Source organism: Apis cerana, linkage group LG8 (assembly GCF_029169275.1).
Source record: "Apis cerana isolate GH-2021 linkage group LG8, AcerK_1.0, whole genome shotgun sequence".
Taxonomy (NCBI): Eukaryota; Metazoa; Arthropoda; class Insecta; order Hymenoptera; family Apidae; genus Apis; species Apis cerana.
In genome coordinates this window covers 2,726,317-2,747,689 of record NC_083859.1, presented here as the reverse complement: position 1 = coordinate 2,747,689, position 21,373 = coordinate 2,726,317, and the positions used below count along the sequence as shown (strand labels likewise).

The window sequence follows — 21,373 nt, the reverse complement described above, 5'->3', positions numbered from 1 at the left end:
ACCAGATAAGATATGGAATGTCAATTGAACATACTTTCATCATTTCTCTTTCAAAATTATAATGTATCTTAATTAACATAAAATATAAATATTATATTCTTAATTTTATAATATATTTCTAACTTATATTACATATAAAACATATTTATATAAACTATTTCATATTAGTTTATTCATTTAATTTTTTTAAATTTTTCTTAATTTTTATATTATTTTATTTGATGACAGCTTTCAAAATAATGATGCTATTGGAATATTTTCTAATATTATTATTATATATTTAATATTATTAAAATTTTGTTCAGATATTGAATGAGAAAAATGCAATAGGTATGATGATTTATAAGTATGATAAATTTATAAGTATTTCATCAATTGAGGATGGTTAGTATATCGTATATGATGTATATTCTATATTATCATTATATGCATAGTTAAGCTATAAAACTGCGTGATTTCAACTTCACAATTAAATTATTATTTGGGATTATAATTTTCTCGCCATTATTAAATAATAATTACGAATAATAATATTATTAAATTGTTCTTAAATTATGTATTATCAAATATAATAATTTCACTCGCATATGAATGCACATATGAATGCATATCATTTCTTTATATTGTATATATTGTATATATAATATTAATATATTCGTAAAATTTTTGGAGAATCAATTCTAAAAGTCTAAACAAATATAAAAATATTGATGTATAAAAATATATGATTATTATTAAATTATAAACAATTTAAATTTTTATTAAATGAGTCAGACAATAATTATTTCATTATATTTATTTTATTTTGTTAACATAAACATTTTTTATATTATAGAAACATTTTTTTGTCTTTTTTAATTATTAGTATTTGTTTTAAACAAATTTTGATTATTTACTTTATTTGTATAATCATTCTTTCAAGTAAATATTGTGCAATGCACTTGTAAAGTGTAAAGTTAGTTTATATACAACTATTTTGAACAATGATTCGAATATCAATTGCAATAATAGAAGAAAGAAGAAAGAGAAATTATAGAATCATCAACATTGATTCAAACGATATCATTTTTTTAACTTTTCATTTTTCCAATTTCTTATATGCAACTATTAACGAAATTTTAAAATATTGTTTAGCTAAATATAGAGATATATATTATGCGAAATATATTTTATCTTGAGAGTCTCAAGAATACAGAGTCTCAAAGAATTAAATGTGATTATTTTTGTCATATAATAGATATTTTGAATGATTATAATTCATTTTTAATTAAAAAATTATTCAAAAACTTTATGGTGAATAATATTTTGAATAACTACTTTCAGATATTTCACTATATACTGTATAATAATAACTTAAATGATTATTCAAATGATTATTTCAAATGATATATTTAATTAATATTTTTAAAATTTAATATTTTTTTCTATAAATTTATAACGGAAAAATTTTTTAATTTTAAATTTTTATTTAATATTATATAATATAATATTATGTAAAATTTGTCAGTAGTAAATAACATAATTTTTATTCTTATCTTAATGACAGAAATTAAACTTTTTTATTTTTTTTATTTTAATACTAGCAAAATGAAAAAAATTACTATGAACGTGTTGATTTACAATTTATGCATTACTTCTTGAATTTTTTATAATACATTCCAAGTTCATTTTAATTTTTTATTGCTTCAAATCACATTTGTCTATATAAAATATCGATGATACATTCGATATGATCAAGGGATCTTTAGAAGTGATCGTAGCTCTCTTTGAGCTCCTTTGATGCGTGGGGATAACTGGAGCTACCAGTTAAGTCAAGTGTATCGCATCAAGACGAAGTAGTACACTGTTTCTTTTCGGAGTGCGTGCATCAGATTGAGAGGATCGTCGTATAAGAGAATAGAGAAGAACATCCTGTCTAGGGAGAGCAAAAATTACTGTTCAACGAGTTATTAATCAGCATATAAAAGACATGAATCTGCACTATTTCGTAAGTGATTTTTATCCTGTTTTCATTATTATATTTTTCATTTTATAATTTTATAAAATTAACATAATATTGTGAAAATATTTATTCGAATATTAAAAAGAGTATAGCAACTAAATACTGTAATAAAAGAATAATATATAATAAAATATAAAATATAATAAAAATTCAAATTAAAAAATTTAATATTTAATGAGCTATATTTATATTATCAGTTTAAAAAAATGTTTATAAATTTAAATATTCAGTTATGCAATTTGTAAGCACATTATATTATAAAATAAATAGAAAGTAATTAATTTGTAATACAATTCCATTGAAGAATATGAAAATAAGCTTGGAATAATAGTATTAATACATTCAATATATTAATATTTATATATATATATATAATTACTATTAGTAAAGAGATTAATATTTCATTTTATAATAATAATATATATTCCATTATATTCTTTATGTCACATTATATCTGAATAATATTTAGATCTGAATAATTTTTTCCAATTATTTCATATTCAATTATGTTAATTATAATTTCATTTAATTTATCAATCACTTTATTAAAGATTAAATTATTTTCATTATTAAAAATTTTACGAAGAAGAAATATTAAAAGATAAATTCCAATGATTTAATAATCCATTTGTTATATATGATTTATTATATTCTTATTATTTTACTCTTATGTATCCTATTTATTACTGGTCATAATTTTTTTATCGAAAAATATATTATATATAAGAAGATGATATATAGTAGAAAAGAAAAAAGAAATTGATGAAACAAATCTCTTCTTTTTCAGATTTCCGTGGTTATATGGATATCAACCGTGACAGCGACATTGGAATCTGATTCTCATGAAAATTGGAGCAACGAAAAGGTAAATGTAAACTTTCCTATATTATAATACACAATTTCCAATTTTTTTCCAAAGTAATTTTATTTTCCTAATAATGATTTCAACTCTTATTGTTTCTTGAGATATATTTGTATTTAACGTATAATATATGTATAATATAATATATGTATATTTATTTCAAATATTCAAATCAAATATTACAGAATCTTATATATTTTTATTTATATATTTTTCAATTAAATTATTTTTTTTCTTGATTATAATTTTTATGTCAATTTTATTTCGATTAAATTCTCTCTCTTTTTTTATAGTGGTATTCCTATTTTTTATATGAACATTTATAATATTTATTAAATTGAATCGTTATGCAAATTTATTTTTTTGTTATCTTATAAGAATTAAATAAAAATCTGTCATCAAAAAGATATTTTATTTCATTTTTTATTAAAATTTTTATTAAATTTGATAATATTTGTTATAAGAAAACGGAATTCCTTTTCGCAATGTAAAAGTTCAGATTAGATAATAACTTGCAATCCAAGAGAGAGAATTTCAATTATCAAGTAAAAGAAACGATGCTATCGAGGACGTATTAATACGGTATCTACCTCAAGAAATTTACCAAACCATTCATTTTCCATCCCTCTTTAATAGTTTTCATAACTTAGAAAGTTTTTCTTATGTATTTACGATGAAATTAAGGCATATTGCTCATAATGATACTTAGATGGAATTACTGATCATCTAGCAATTTCTTGATATCATATTGATCAGAAAAATTGATCAAGAAAAAAATTAGTTGTCAAGAAATTTTATTTCACAAATGTCAATAAATATTATTAATTGATCAATCCAAACAAAATTGATAGATTTACAAATTTCATAATTTAATTAAAAATTTGTTAAATATATTTGGAAAGAATTTTTTTTTAAATCAAATCATTTTCCTTGTTATTAAACAATAAAAAAGATAAAAAAAGATTAAAAAAATCCAATATGTGCTGTTTTTGTATATGATGTTTTCTTTAATTAAATTTCATAAATTAGACTATTAAATGAGACTATTATTTTTCTATTAGATTTATTGTGATATTATTATAATATAACTTTTTAGGAAATTTTTATTATTTCTCTATTTCAATCTATGTCAAATATTATAAATTGGCGGAATTTCATTTGTCTGCTATGAGAATGTAATTGTGAACCAACCTCGAAGCATTAGTTATACGGAGTAAACAATGTAAAACAAGTTTCGTTGCCTTACGTAAATCGGAAGAAGAACCTTTCACGCATAACCCCCACAGATTGAAAACACCATACGACATCCTTAACCTCCAAGCATAGAAATCTTTAACCTCGATCTACTTGCGGGCGTCATTCGAGTGCTACTTCGTGTATTGCTACCCGCCTCGAACATGCTTATACAAGTATGTTGATCATGCAATTAATTTTTATGTGCAGTCGATATTTTTTTTAGAAAAACGTTTATCGCTTTTGAAAATTGAATATCACGTAAATAGAGATAGAAATTTTATTAATATTATATACAGAATTATACAGAATTATACAGAATTAGAAATTTAAAAAATTAAAATTGATATAATGATAATGGATATATAGAAATATTTTTTATTTAACAAATATACGCTTATTTTCATTTTATTTTTTAATAATGAAAATTTAAAGACACAAATTTTAGATATCTACCGACAAGCTTGAAAAAATTTAATTGTAGTGACGATGTTTTATACGATTTATTCATTCATTTATTTATTTATTTGTTTGTTTGTTTAATTGCATGTTCATTGTATTTTTAATTATATAAAAAGAAATATATATATAGAGTGATGTTAAAATATTGTGATGAGAGTTCAAAAAAATTCTCGAAAATTTTTAAAAAAATTGTTAAAAAATTTTTTTTTGCTTCTAATTATCAATTGTGAACATAATTTTCCAGTCAACCTTCTTAACCATTTTAGGTGAAAGTCGTCCTTAACCTTCGCATGCTACCTAGGTCATTTCACTCGTGTCTCATTCTCTTCCTGCAAATCCATTTAACAAAATATAGTTTACACTTTCCCTCTATGTCTCTACTTAGAAAATGTTTATTCACAAATAATATTACATGTCATTACACGGTTCGAGAAACGACTAGAATATTTGTATGTTCTTTGCCTATCTATCACAAGTTTTAAACTATATACTTAAATCCATTTAATTTTATGATAGGAAATACAAGTTTGTATAATCGTCTTGTTTTAAATAGGATTGGTAGTTTTAGATTTAATCTGCTCAATTTAATATAATCTAGTGAAATTTATTATTGATAAAATGTTTGTGTAATTTTATTATTTCTGTTACATAATTTTTATTTTGTTAATTTTTTAAATCTAAATTAATTTCATTTTTTATCAAATTTTATAAATCATTTAAAATTATATTATAATTCACTTTGATATTATATCTTATTAATATGTTTATAATTTATTAATTTCTCAAATGATTATTATAATTTGATTTTCATATTATATTCATTTTAAATTATTATATGTTAATGATTATTTAGCAAATTATTCAAGTTTTAGAAGATGTTACATATCATTAGATATTATTTCGTTTATTTTCATTGTCATATATTAAATTCCTGAGATAAGGGCAAAATCACTTCATAGTCATTCTACTTTCTCTTTAAATATAATTCTGTAGGTCACTTGCTGTGCAACTGTCCAACGCGAAATGAAATCTCCTGTAATTAGAGTTTGCAATCTATACGATTCATAAAGAAAAAAAATATTATTCAATCATTAATTGCTAGAAATTTAATAATTAATAATCACATCGATTAGAAACAGAATAAAATACAAAATGTTGTTTAATTATTAATTTCAGAGAAAATATATGATAATATTCTATTACTTTTCATATCTTCCCTTTATTTTTTTTTGTCTAAGAAATACATATATATATATTGAATTATTAATTTTACATTGGAATTTTAATATTCAAAAATTAAGATATATTTATTTATAAAAAATAATTAGAGGTTCCTTTGGAGATGTATTGAAGAATCTGTTTGGGAAAAAAGCGAATACTTTCTCCACGCACTTTCGGATGAAAGCTGACCCACCTACTGTCAAAAATTTGATGTAAACAATCTTGTTCGTTTCCTTTCTCTTTCTCTTCTCCTCCTACTCCTCTTTCACGAAGCGATAAATCCTTTTATAATTTTCTTTTATATTTCCTCTGCTCCAATTTAACTTACTTTAATTCAATTATCAGTTTACATATCTCGAAAAAAATATATCACTAATAATTTAATATTTGAAGAAATTTTTCTTCATAATTTCTAATGAAATTTTCTGCCAAGAATTAAATTCTTGAAGACATATTTATCAAAACTATATGCTATAAAAAGCGCAAGATCTTGAAAGTGTAATAATCATAAAGTCTCTGACAAAGACATTGATCATTCTTTTTTTCATTCTTTTTTTTTTTTCAATGAGGCATAAAACAGTGAAAGTACTGTCCTTTGTTGGTCGCGTGTCTGAAAAGAATGTTCCAGCAGGACAATTTTGCACACGTAACTACGCTATAAAAATAAATTCCGCTCATTTATAAACGTTTTGCTCTCTTTCTTCTACTCCAAATGAAAGGGAAGTTAATATCTTAATTTTCTCTGAAATATTCATTTCAACAGTAAAAGTATCTTTTTCATTGGATAATTGCTAAACTATGATTAATGCGATTTTAATTATTATAAAACATATAAATAAGAATTAAATCTTTCTTCAAAATTTCATTTAATAATATCTTTTTTAGTCATTTCTGATTTCATCTTGCGAAATATTATTCAACGATCATTTCCGAATATTCTGAAAAAAATTCAGAATAAGTGAAAACAGCGATATGACTTCATTCGGGGAATCCCCATTTAGGAAGAAAAACTTCGAAGAACCTTCCCAAGCCACATCGTAAATTTCTCCAGTAGTTCTTTCTAGCAATTATCAGACCAGTTCTCTAGAAAATTCGTCGGAAATGGTTAAACTTTTGCTGTATAAAAACACAATAATTCTATGAAATCTATAAAAATTTTTTGATGCTACAATAAAAATTATTACTAAAAATGGCTAATTTAAAAACAAATAAAAAATAGTCCATTTCAAAACAAACTAATTAACTAAAATATCTATATATAAAGTATTAGATAATATTGGTAAAAAGAAATTGAGGAAAACTATTCTTTTCTTGATAATGCGTTTCAATACAAGTTTGATTAAAATAGCTTGCTTTTGATAACATCCACGACTGATGCACGACTCTCACTGGTTTTTCTTTTGCACGAGCTGCAAGAATGCGACGCGCATCTTTTCCCGTTTCGCCTTTCTTCTCGCTCGAATGGTACTGGAGAAAGGGAGACCGGTAGTGGTACCGTAATGTCCACCTTTCTCTCATCTCGTCTGGCCAGCGTTATTTTCAATCTCCTTGCACTCGATGATATTCCATTTAAGCAAAAATTTTGTATTTTACCATTCCACATCTTCTATGATCTCTTTCGATTCACTGTATTCCTAGGAAACTTTAATAAAAGGAAAAATTAATCAATTTACAAAATTACTTTCGAACAAGGGACATCTCAACAAGGGAAAATATATATAAAATTTAATTGAACACAATTCTAAGTTTTTTCAAAAATAAATTTTTATTTTTCATTCTGTTTCCTTCTGCTATTCCTGAAGAAATATTGGATGTATTGAAAACGAAAATTTCATTTAGGAATCGTTTAAATTCTCAATTATATTAATATAAGTCCTCATAAAATATAATTTTCAATCAATTAATAAAAAAAAATTAATCCTTGAAAAATGTTATTGCACTTCTTTTTGAAGAAACATTAAATTTACCAAAAGTGGAAACTTCTTCTTCAGGAATTGTTTAGAGGATTATTCGTAAATAAAAGTGTTTTCTTCGATTATCTAAAAGATTTTTTTTTTCAATTATCTAATTAATAAAAAGAATCATATTTTTTGAACTAAGATCATTATTTTTATCAAAATTATCAGGTTAAACAATTTTCTATTCTTGTTTGGCCACATTCAGAGTCAAGAGTTTCATTTCTAGAATCTCTTCATGATCTGTTTTCTACTTCTACCTCTCTGAACAAATTAGGTCAGATGCTCGACCTCGCCCATTGATTCGTGTCTCAATGAGTGGTATAGACTATACGGAGTATCGCTTCTTTGATTGGAACTTCAGTTTTTCTGGTAATGAAAAAAATTAAACATTGTTAAAAATATTAGTTTAAATATTTTTACCATTTTTCAAGTATTTTAAAATTATTTTAAAATTATATTCTAATTTTTAAATTCTTTCTTAATATTTTATTATAATTGAAAAACAAAAAAGATTCGTGAAACAAAATGAATATTGAGTAAATTATGATAAATATTCTCTTTTTTCTAATTGCTTTCATTTTTCTGCATCTTGATTATATTTTAATTATTAAAAACTATTAAACATTAAATTTTATTTAATAATCTTTTAAAATTTTATTGAATAACGAAATATAAATGTGATTTTTTTCAAAATTTTTGAAAATCTAAAATCTAAATTGAGAAATGTGTGATTTTTATATTAAAAAAATACGTCGGTAATGTAAAATAAAATTTTTATATTTGAAGCTTCATTATGGAAGAAGATCTGATATTCTTCCATCTAAAATTCTTTTACAGGAGTTTTTAAAATACGCTTATGAACATAAACCATTCGATATTCAAAAAAAGAAAGAGATCAAATATCTCGAAGATCAATCACAAAATCAAAATGAAAGAACCTTTGATTTCTCTCAGGCTGTTAATAAAGAAGAAACATCGCTAGTTACCAAATTTATTAACAAAAACGAAAAAAATCATAAAATGGTTAGTATTGATTATTCGTATTGAATAACTGGAGATTCCATACGTGTCACATTTATATATATATATATATCAATTTTTGGATCAGGATAAATTTTTAATGTATAGATATATATAATATCAAATATAAAAAAACTAATATTTTGAGAAAAAATGTAAAAACAAAAATAATATGTATGTCACAAAAAAAAAATATTAAGTAAATCCTTGGAATTCATTTTTATAAAATATTATAAAAAACTATAAAATTAAAATAATGTAAGTATTGTAAATTAATTAATAAAAAAAATATAAATAAAATATTAAGATAAAAATGACTTTTAATGGACTAATAGATATCTATGAATAATCAATTTTTCAACTCGAGGAACAGCGATTTCCTCGCTTTCCCTTCCTGATTACTGGAAAGTAATTCGCTTTCGATGCCATGAGTATCGACTAATCATATCGAAAAATATTTGCGTCATTCTATTCAATGATAAATATGCGTAAAAAATAGAATATTTTTTTCAACATACGTGATATAACTTACTTTTAATAAAATATCATTCTTTAAATAATTGTTATGAAGAAATTCATATGTATTACATATTTCCATTTTTCAATAATCGTCTTATAAATATGCACTTTTACTATGGATTATTATGTTAATATACAATAATTTTGTTTAATTTTGTAACATTTATTTAATGCATTTTGTTCATATTCTTTTTTTTTAAATATATACAAATATTCGCAAATATTCATAATTGGTTATCTAATATTTTTCTAAGAATAAAAATTTTTGTTCTTTTTTTTTATTAAAGTAATGTAACCACAATCAAAGATATTATATTTGATTAATTATTTAAGGATTTATGTATTAATATTCATAAGAATATTTATAAAAAATTTTTGAACATAGCTCTTCTCCATTAGTAATATATCTCAAAATTAATAATTCAATTATGTTCTTTTTTTTCAGAATGAATCCCAACAGCAATTTTCCATGCAAGTAGTTCAACCATATATTCTGCCTTTAAAAATAAAAAGCATGTTAGAAAACACTTCAAATGAATCGTTAGATAATATTTCAAAATTAGAAAGAATTAGTCAAAATATAACTAACGAAGCAGTCACAGTTCAATATATTCCTTCTCAAGAAATCATTGTACAAAATTTGACAGCCACTAAATATTCTCTTCAGAATATTGGTTCTAATGATTTTCGTCAAATGAATTCCGAAGAAAATATAGATGATGAAAGCATAAAAGAATTTGGACAACGAGTTCGTTCATTGAGATCAAAAAACAATGAAAATCATGATCGATTTAGATTAAAACAGTTTTTCAATACTTCATCTCCTTCTGAGGATCATAGAAAACATTATAGAAAAAGTTCTCGTTCCTACAAAAAACTAAATAATTCAGACAATAATCACAATGCATTCTCGAAAGATCAACATTCTTTTACTCTGACAAAAACTACAAAACTTCAGAGAACTTTAAAACAAAAAGAAACCGAAGAAGACTATATCGATAATGATTCAACTATGATTAAAAATACTTTTACAACCACAACCGCTCCTATAGTATCGGTTTCTTTGGGAAAATTTTCTGGACCAATAGTAGTTCCTGATTTTCCACAACAAAAGAAATATTCTTATGCAAATACAGATAATTATACCGAAACCAATGAGGTATCGAAATCAACTATAACTATAAAACCTTTAAAATCAAAAGTATCAGAGAACGGTTATCTAGCAGCATCAACTATTATTTTAAATCCTCTTCAAGTTGGTGTTGCCTTGATGAATGCAGGACAAGATCTAAATTCAGTCAATGATCAAGATACTTTGACAAAATTGTATCTTCAGAATGAAACTAATATTGTAAAAGCTACTGAAATTGATAGTGAAAGTTTAATTCAAAGTGATGTTTCAGATTTTAAGAATTCCAGCTTCCAGAATGATCAAATATCACAGCAGAATTCTGAAGTAATGGTCACGAACTCGCCATCCCAATTAGTGGAGATTCAAAAATCAGTGGAAATATTTCATACAGCACCTATCCAAGAAATTCATTATCCTGTGGAATTTGTACCTAATATTCAACAGCCTTTGATAAAACAATATCTTCAAGAAGATTATAAAAAACCTGTGAAAAATCAGCTCAAAGATCAAAAACTAAGTCAGATTAATGTATATAAAAACGATAATGTATATAAAAATGATATTTTGGACGAAAATATTTCTCCAAATAATCAAGAACGTAATCGTTATGAATATACCTCAAATGAAAATGATGTTATTTATTCGGCAAATAGTGATCAAATTAATCAAACCTTAGCTAATACTCATCCTGTGGAAACTAAATCCACTATTGGAGTTAAGGAACAAATAAATACTGCTCAGTATGATCAAATAATAATTAAACAATCTAGATTTCAAGAATATCCTGAGACTAATGTTAAACAAAATAACTATGAGATACCGAAAAAATCAATCTCCATTATTCCACAGCCAAGAGGAATCGATAATTTATCGAGTTTGACTAATCAGGAAAATCTTCAAGGAATTCAAGAATTGTCTCAAGTTCTATTAACGAAGGTTACAAGTGAACTACCAACTGAACAAAAGTTTTTAATGTCAGTACCACAATCATATTCTGTAGAAAAAAATATTCATCATCCAGTGGAAATAATAGAGAAGAAGGTACCATTCTCGATGGAAAAAGTAATAGAAAAACAAATAACAATTCCTCAGCCATTTCCCATACATATACCAATAGATAGAGTTATAGAAAAACAAATACGAATCCCATATCCTGTGCATGTAGAGAAGGTAGTTGAAAAAAAAGTACCAATTGCTATTCAGAAATTTGTTATACCCCTGCCAATTCACTTCAGAGTTCCTCAACCTATTCCAATTTCGGTAGAAAAAGTGATAGAGAAGTCTATCCCGATTCCAGTACCAGAAAAAATTTTATCTAGACCATATTCTACAGAAATCGAAAAGAATAGACCATTTTCCTTAGAAAATACCAAACTTGTTAAATTAAATTCAATTTATAATGTACAAGGTGATTATCAGCAACCATTAAGACAGAATTTCCAATTATTAGAACCTTATGATAATGAACAGGATTATTACAATTCAACGATGCAGTATTATGATCAAGAATATTTAAGCTTAAATCGTCCTCATACTAGACAACCAGCATTAATACACATGTTACCAAAGAAGTTTGTACCACATGGGATTCAATATCCATCCCATTCAGTAACTTATTCGATGAATAATGGTAATTTAATTGCTTATGGAAGAATTTCAGAGAAAGATAAAGTCAAAAATGAATACATGGGTCCAGTACCAAGAAAATTGCAAACTTCTCTTGGAATACAATCGAAATCTTTACATTCATCATCAGATATACAGACAATTTTAAGAAGAACAAGGCAAGAAATAATGGGGAATAGTGGAAACTTTAGACAATCAAAGATGGAATATGGATTTAAACCACCTATGGTGCCTTCTGTTCAATATGATGAACAAACTGCAACTAAAGTGGAATAATTTGAATAAATTTAAACTATTATTTTTTAAATTTGAAGATTCAATTTTCAAAAATTTATTTATATTCTTTTTATTATTTTCTGTTTTGAATATTTTTTCTATTTTAAATTTTGAATTATTTCGCACATTTATTATTGTTGATTTATCAATATCATTTAATTTTATTAATTAGAGTTCTCAATTTCGTGTTTTAATTATTTTTCTGAAGAGAAATCTATAATATTTTTGTTATTCTTTTAAAATTATTTTTGAAAAAAAAAATATAAATTTTTTTAATATACAATTCTTCTTTTTCAATAAAAGATATTATAATTGAATTTTTAATTCATAGAAACGATAATATTTATTCGACTATCATTTGAAAAATTTGTTTTCTCAATAGTGCAGCATTTATTCTTTAGCTGTGAACGTAAATTAATGTCATTAAATATGAAGGAATTCTATCATCTTACTATTCTATCACATTTATTGCTTACTTTTAAACTTTATTAATTTCACAATCATTAACACATTAAGACATTTCATTTCTAATTTCTTTTTACATATTTTAATAAAATATTGACTTAATTTTTACATATTATTTCTTAATGAGTTAATGTTATGTAAATATAAAAATATAGGAAAATTTATCAATAAATTATAGTATATATACATATTACTATTTATAATTCTCATATTATTATAAAATTCTTATATTATTATTATTATATTTATTATAAATGCAAATGCATTTTAAAAGATATCTTATATATAATTCATGATATACACATATGATATACATTTAATGAAAAATTTCGTTAATTTGATGAATTTTACATTTTTGATTTTATTTGTTTAAATATATTTTTTAAATAATAAAGACTGATAAAGATTATATAGCATAAAAAATAATATATAAAATTTTTATATATTTAAATATAACAACATAATTCAGAATTTACTAAATTATAATGCCATTCTAATTAAATTTTTATTATAAAATTATAAGTAATGTTTTTTTAATTACAAAAACATGAATTAAAAAACTATACAATTTTATTGAAGATATTTTTAATTAAGATTATTTAATATTTTTATATTTTAGTTATTACTTTATATTCCTTATAATAAAATAATTATTTATGTTTCATTTCTTAATTTTATAATTTCAGACTTTAATAATAATATTAATATATAACTAAAATAATATATAACTGGTTTATAGTTTCCTTTTTGTACGTTCATTAAATTATTTATAACATCAAATAAACTTGTTTTTATAAAGAATATTATTCTTATTTGTTCTCCACTCTATTTTCACAATTAAATCTATTTACAGGTAGGAGGAATGTACAATGATAAAATTCAATGTTTATTCTTGGACGGTACCTGTTTAATTACTCAATTGCTCAAACACACACACAGACACACGCATACACGCGCACACACACATGTATATATATATATGAACAATTATTATACCTCAATAAAAAATACAGAAAATACTGATATAGTTAAAAATAATAATTAAAATACTCTGGAGCCCTGCCCAAGAGATAAAGTCATTCTTGATAATGATTAATTTATCTATACTCATATACATACATATACGTACATATATATTTATATTTATATATAAACTTTTTTATTTATATAATTTTATATATAATTTGTAAAGAAGATGAGTCAGTGATTTTCTTCATTGATTTGTAAAATCTATATACAATGCATGTTTTACATTATAATAAAAAAAAATATATTAAATAATTATTTTACAGTAGAAACTTGATTAAATAATCATAAAATTATGTAGAATTTTTTAAAATAACCAAATAATATATTATTTAATATTATTTTTCAGAATTAAAATATAAATTATAAATTGATAAATTTGTAAATTACTGTTATGATTTGTAAAATATATAGTATTTAATTCGAAAATAAATATAAGTGTGATAACTAGAAAATTTTATTAACTTGATAATAAATGAATGTTGGATAAAAGTTATTAATCAAGAATTAAATTTAACGATCTATATAATTTTTTATGCAATATACAACAACAAAAATACATAAATTCTGAAATTATACATCTTATAAATATGTTTAATCCTTTCTATAATCGAGATTCTACTGTATTAAAAAAATAAATCTTTAAGAAAGAAAGAAATAATATAAAAAGATTTCTTTTCTCACTCATGTTTAGGGTGTACAACAAAAAATGAGTACACTTTGTTTGTTTAAAATATTCACCTTGCATATTCGGATCCAATTTGTAATTTTTACAATCACAGTTGTTACGGAAGAAAAACTGTACACTGACATTCCTTGCGCATAAAAAAATGTACACACACATATAACAACACTCACATGTGATCAAATAAACTGAAAAGAAAAAATAATTTTTCCTTTTCCAAAATAGATTCGTTTTCCTCTAGATCACGAAGAAAACGCTTAATAAGTAAAATAACTCGTTTATCGAGGTTTTTTTTTTAAACATATGTATAGTCCCTTAAAACCCACTCTAATTCGCCTCTTCAAAAAAAAAAAAAAAAAATAATATGGAATGTTTCGTTCGTTATGGTACATGGACAATGTAAAGTTAATATTTTGTGATAATCATATTTACAAGACTTACAAATCGCATCTAAGATGACACAAACTCGTCACTAGTTGCACTTTAATCTCAATATATAAAAAAACGAATACATTTTTGTTAATGTTATTTTTTTTTCTGTTTTAATGTATTCAATTTTGTTGGCTATTCTTTCAACATTATTAGTTGAAATTATATTGAGATAGAAGTATTATAGATGCGAGAGTATTTCTATATAGAAGCAGTGACGTAGTCAGATGCACTCCTGTATCTCCTTGTTTTTTAAATTTCCTGTAAATAAGTTATAAATTTATAATTTTATCATATTTCCTTCTAGAATTTTACAAAGACATGTAAAAATTATAAAAAATATATCGAATATATTCAGTCTTGTACTTTATGAAAAATCCCTTTGTCAAAGATAAATAATATTTATATGAATATTAAAAAATCCTATATCATAAAATAACGATTCGGAACTATTTCAATTTATAAAATATTGATAATTATTATATTCTAAATGAATCGATAACATGTTTCCAGATATATAACAAATAACAATTGTAATAAATTTCTAAATAGATCGATACATCACATTATCATTCATTAGATCTTTAAATCAATATATTATTTAAATGAGTCTGTTGTTCTTTTCAAAATCATCAGAAAATTCTAACTACATCACTGCACAAAAGTTAAACTATCTAACACTCGGACTTGTCTTCCTCGACCAACTGTTGCGTGTCCTTTCCCGAATCAATGGGTGTTGGATCAAGCTCTCTTCTTTTTAGATGTAACTGTGGTGGCTCTTTATGCTGAATACTAGATGGTTTCATTTCAGCTGGTAGTTCATATCTGCTACTTGCACCAGTACCATTTGTTGCACCTGTTTCTGTGTTCACTGCATCATACATGGGATTACTGAAATCTCTATTTTTGTTACTAACATCACCAAGATTGTACTCCACATCCAGAGGTTCCTATTTAATAATATAGGGATTATATGTAGGGACTATATATTATATTTCATTTAATATTATTTAATATATTTAATAATATTTAATATTATTTAATATTACTTAATATTATTCATAATTATTTTGAAATTTTAAAATATTATAAATATATAAAATATAGAAATAGTTATATTATAATACATTAGAATTATAATACATACCATTCTTTCGTGAGCAGGTATGCCAAATTCAACATTACTTCCTTGCCTGAAAGATACACTTTGAGCACCAGTTAAACTACCAAGACCTCCAGGCTTTCCACTACAAAAATCATTAATTATCATTCATCATTTATTAATTAGAATAAAAATATTTTAAAAATAAAAAATTTGAGTGGTCATTATAATAAATAAATAATAAATTTAGTTATAAATATCAATACTTAAGATATAATAATATTACACTTTGACAATATATCTCTAAATCATTAAAATAAGAATTTTAATATAAATAATTATTTACCAACATTCCAGATTTAGAAAATTTAACACAAAGAAAATAAGAAAAAAAAACTCACAAAGGTCGCTTCTTCAGTACCATAATAATAGCTGCAGCTCCAAATAGAACCAAAATAGAAACAACAATAGGTATCACAATGGCAGCAGTAGCATTAGTGGACCTAGCTCCTAACATAATCTCACAGAATTCTCCATGGAATGGAGCTGGACAATCACATTGCAATTTATCTTCCACTTCTTGACATAATCCACCATTTCTACAAGGACAAATTCTCGGTGCAGGAAGAGGTCTTTCATTAGTTGCATCACAATGACGTTCATTTGATCGTATAGTCTCTCTTTGTTGAAGAGGACCAATACTATCTGAGCAAAGACACCGATTACCACCAGGGATAGGAACACACAGATGTGTGCATTGATCTTCATGACAAAGATTCCTTAAGGAAATATTGTATCTTTGTTGATGATACACCTTAACTCCTCCTGAGTTAGGTACGTGCTTGACAATAATCTCCGGCACACCTCTACCAAATTTATCTTGTCTGATTAATTCACCAGTTCTCTTTGTTATCCAATACAAACTATTTTCAAAAACATCCAAAGAAATTGGATGTTTCAAACTATCACCTTTAAGGATTACTTTTCTATTTGATCCATCCTAAAGAAAAATTAATATTTTTGGAATTCAATAAATGAATTCAATAAATTAAATTAAATAAAATTATTAAAATTTACTTGTTCAATAGATTCAATGGTGTTAAGTTTACTATCAGCCCAATAAAGGACATGCTGCATGGAATAATCAATGGTGAGTGCTATAGGTTGTCCAATTCGATCAGAGACTAATTGTTTTCGTCTGTCGCCATCCATCCAGGCGATTTCGATTTTGGGCTGACTACCAGCATCTGCCCAAATAGCTTTACCCAATTCTGGATCGACCACAATAGAAGTTGGAATTTCTAAGCCAACTGTTATCAAACTTCGACGATATCTACCATCTGCTTTCGAGACCATTACTCTTCCAAATAATGTCGTTCCTGAAGAATCAAATTCTGTCCAATAAAGATTACCAGAAATCCAATCCATTGCCAAACTCGTGAGACCTGATTCACCTACATAAATTATTTTAAATTATTGCATAATATATTTTATAATAATATAATATCATAAATTGAAAAAAAAAGTACTTTTTATATTAAGATCCTGAGCATATCCAATTTTCACTTGTCCATCCTTAGCATTTACCATATATGATCTCTTAATAGAATTATCATAACCATCAATCCAAAATACATATTCTGATCTAGGATCAAAATCTAAAGCCTGTACTCTTTTTTCATTCGCAATAACCTCAATTTCTTGTTTATCATAAGGATCATAAGCTCTAATTCCTGGACCATTAGCAAATAGAATCATCATATTAGTGTCTACAGCTCTGCATACACCACTACGATTGTCAGATAATTCAAAGCCTTGTCTGCAAGAGCAAGAATAAGTGCCATTTAAATTAGTACAAAGTTGAGAGCATTGATGTTGACCAGAAACACATTCATCAATGTCTTCGCAATGTTTTCGATTGTTTTGTGAGATTATGTAACCCGGATAGCAAGCACAAATATATCCACCTTCGGTAATATTGTGACAATAGTGAGAGCAACCACCTTTATTGCTATCCAAACAGGGTTTATTATGATCTATAATGGAAACAGGTGAATCATTTAAATAATCGTTATTGAATCATTTAAATTTCAGTAATAAATTTAATATTAATTAGATTATTAAACTTACGACAACCAAGTTCATCAGACGAATCTCCACAATCATCAGCAAAATCACAAAGCTTTGTTCGGTCAATACACTTCTTATTAGCACATGTATATTCGGTTATAGCGTCACATGGACGAACTCTGGATGCACACATAGTCATATTATTTTCATCAGAACCATCGCCACAATTATCAATACCATCACATAATTGATATTTAGCAATACATTTGTGATTGGCGCATTGGAACCTCCTAGTTGTATCACACTTGAAATTTGCTGTAAAATTTTATTAAATGTTAACAAACTTCTATATCATCTATTCGATATTTTAAAAAAATAAAAAAAAAATCATACCACACATATTGGTATTTTCGTCAGAACCATCACCACAATCATCACTTCCGTCGCATATATCTGAGAGATAAACACAAAGGTTGTTATCACATTGGAATCTTGATTGTGGGCAATATCTTCCTCCTGGATATCTTGGTGGACATCCAATTTCATCGCTCATATCTCTGCAATCTCGTGTTCCATCACATCTTAAATATGAAGCTATGCAATGACCACTTGCACACTGGAATGTATCATTCTTACACACGAATTCTTGACAACCATTCTCATCACTATTATCGCCGCAATCATCTTCAGAATCACACCTCCATCTGGAGGCAATACATTTGCCATTGTCACATCGGAATTCAGACTCTGAACATTCTCTATAACGGTTTTTACACATTGTTTCAGCTTCATCACTACCATCTCCACAATCATCAGCGAAGTCACAGAGCCATTGTTTGGGTACACATCTATTATTAGTGCATTTAAAATCCATTTCAGGATCACATTTAGGACAATTCTCAGCAAGCTCATCAGAACCATCTCGACAATCATCTTTGCCATCACAGAAGAGCCATTTCGGTATGCAACGATAATTGGCGTGACCTGGACAACGTTGCCAACCGGTAGTACAATTCCTTTGACGACACATATACGCTGGTTCATCGCTATCATCACCACAATCATTGTCAGAATCACACATCCATACTTTCTGAATACATCTGTTATTTTTGCAAGTGAATTCTGTGTTTGGATCACATGGTCGATTATCTAAATTAAAAAAATTTTTTAATGAAATAATTTTTACATAATTATGCATAAAATATACATAATATACATATACGTAATTATAATATACATAAAAATATGTAGAAACATGGAGAAAAAAATACTTACGACAAATAGCAGGATCTTCATCACTGCCGTCCTTACAATCAGCATCTCCATCACATTTCCAAGACTCATGAATACAACGTCCATTAGATTTACATTTAAATTCTAATTCGCCACATTCTAAACTACAATGAGCCTCATCACTCTTATCCCCACAATCATCTGCACCATCACAGACAGCTACACTAGGTCTACAGTTACCATTTGCACATTGGAAAACACTAGGTCGACAAACACGTGCTGGACAACTAATAGGTTCGTCTGAACCATCCTTACAATCCTTTTCACCATCACATCTTGAAAATAATTTAATTAATTATATTGCATTTACTAAAATTGTATTATTACAATATATTTTTATACTTACTTCCAATACCATGGAATACATTTTTCATCTGGAGGGCCACATTTATGTTGACCAGCAGTACAATTAGCTGTACAGGTCTTTCCATCTTTATCCAACACAAACTGATTAGGACATTTGCATTTATATGATGTTACACCAGGTTGACCATAGCCTTCTAATAAATAAGAACTTGCAGGTGGTGAAATTAGACATAAATGAGAGCATCCACCATTATTTTCATTGCAAGGATTGTTGTAAGGTAATTGTCTCAAAGGATGATATGCATGAATGTCATATGGTCTATGAGTTGTATTTCTAAGAACACGTAAATTATATCCAGAGAACTTCTCTGCTCTACTAATGGCCTTCAAGTTCCAATCAGTCCAGAAAATGAAGTCGTCAAATATAGTAATAGCAAAAACATGAGGTACAGCAGTTCCAGAAAGAACTTTGCGCCTATTATGACCTTCCAAGTCGGCAAAAGCAATATAATCTAAATGAGCATCTGCCCAAAAAATTCTATCAGTGAAATAATCAATAGTCAAAGCATTAGGCCAAGCTATATCATCTTCCCAAGTAAGAATCCTTGTGAAATTACTGCCATCCATTCCCATTTTTCCTATGTAAGCCTGAAAGTTAGAATGATTATTATATTGAATATAATATTTGATATCTTAAAGTTTTATATATTTAATTTGAGATCAACAAAAATCACCTGAAGATGCCATGAAGTGAAGTACAAATATCCCGTACCAGGATGAACAACAATGGCACGTGGATCAGCTATACCAGTCAATAAAGTCTTCCTGTTGGTACCATTAAGTTCAGCAACATCTAAATGTTTAGCATGACGATCAAGCCAATAAAGTTTCCGTCCTATCCAATCGATTGCTATTCCTTCCAAACCAAGACTATCATGTCTAATAATTGCCTCTTTTTCTCCTCCTGCAATAGGTGCTCTGCAAGAAAAAATTAAGAAAAAATTAGTTTTATCAATTTTGAGCAAACTATTTTTTAAAATAAACCACTTAAGTTAACCTGAAAATTGTCTTAGCAGTAACATCACAAAAGTAGAGCATTTGATCAGCATAATCAGCATCCAAAGCAACAACATTTATGAGATCCTGGTGCATCAGACTATAGTTGAGAGCATCAATAGACATATTTCTGACATAGTATTTATTTGTAAAAATAATCCATGGTGTAATATTGTCTCTTCTCTTACAAGTATGCTCATCAGCAGCACGTTCATACCAGTAATGATTACACTTACAATAAAAACTTCCTGGTGTATTTTGACATTGTTGACTACATACCTGTGGTGTTTCTACACATTCGTCTATGTCTTCACAGGCTTTACCATCTGCTAAAAGTCTATAACCTGGATTACATTCACAATAATAACTTGTTGGTGTATCAATACATTTATGAGCACACTGATTCATTTCTACCATTGCACATTCGTCTACATTACAATGAGCAGGTTCATCACTCTCATCCGCACAATCAGGTTCCTTATTACAAACTAATTGTTGATCAATACAATTTCCATTTGCGCACATGAATTCTTTTGGATTTGAACAGGTCATGTTTTTTATCTTTGGTGCTATAAATTAAAAAAAAATAATTTAATAAGTTTTTATATATAGTTTATAATTTTTAAATGA

At 25.8% G+C, this 21,373-nt stretch overlaps 2 protein-coding genes across 4 annotated transcripts in view; one reads left to right on the top strand and one right to left on the bottom strand.

Moving 5' to 3' along the window:
- Nucleotides 1–1,674: 1,674 nt before the first annotated feature.
- Nucleotides 1,675–14,692, top strand: LOC108004153 (metacaspase-2-like). Of its 2 annotated transcripts, XM_062078046.1 has the most exons (4): nt 1,675–1,987; nt 2,790–2,867; nt 8,576–8,761; nt 9,723–14,692. In XM_062078046.1, the coding sequence occupies exons 1-4, from the start codon at nt 1,970–1,972 to the stop codon at nt 12,309–12,311; spliced, it is 2,871 nt and encodes a 956-aa protein (XP_061934030.1). In that variant the 5' UTR covers nt 1,675–1,969; the 3' UTR covers nt 12,312–14,692. The 2 variants fall into 2 exon arrangements, with proteins under 2 accessions (XP_061934030.1, XP_028525719.1); XM_028669918.2 differs by lacking the exon at nt 8,576–8,761 and having other exon boundaries at nt 1,686–1,987.
- A 676-nt stretch (nt 14,693–15,368) lies between these two features.
- Nucleotides 15,369–21,373, bottom strand: part of LOC108003306 (low-density lipoprotein receptor-related protein 2) — a 32,848-nt gene continuing 26,843 nt past the window's right edge. For both annotated transcript variants that reach the window (XM_017065471.2, XM_028669529.2), the window contains exons 8-18: nt 20,745–21,312; nt 20,422–20,665; nt 19,728–20,335; nt 19,364–19,656; nt 18,482–19,237; nt 18,149–18,403; nt 17,548–18,054; nt 17,096–17,472; nt 16,420–17,018; nt 16,064–16,163; nt 15,369–15,866 (exon numbers count right to left, since the gene is read on the bottom strand). In XM_017065471.2, coding sequence (XP_016920960.1) covers nt 15,591–15,866; nt 16,064–16,163; nt 16,420–17,018; nt 17,096–17,472; nt 17,548–18,054; nt 18,149–18,403; nt 18,482–19,237; nt 19,364–19,656; nt 19,728–20,335; nt 20,422–20,665; nt 20,745–21,312 — 4,583 coding nt within the window. In that variant the 3' untranslated portion in view covers nt 15,369–15,590. The remainder of the gene's footprint in view (nt 15,867–16,063; nt 16,164–16,419; nt 17,019–17,095; nt 17,473–17,547; nt 18,055–18,148; nt 18,404–18,481; nt 19,238–19,363; nt 19,657–19,727; nt 20,336–20,421; nt 20,666–20,744; nt 21,313–21,373) is intronic.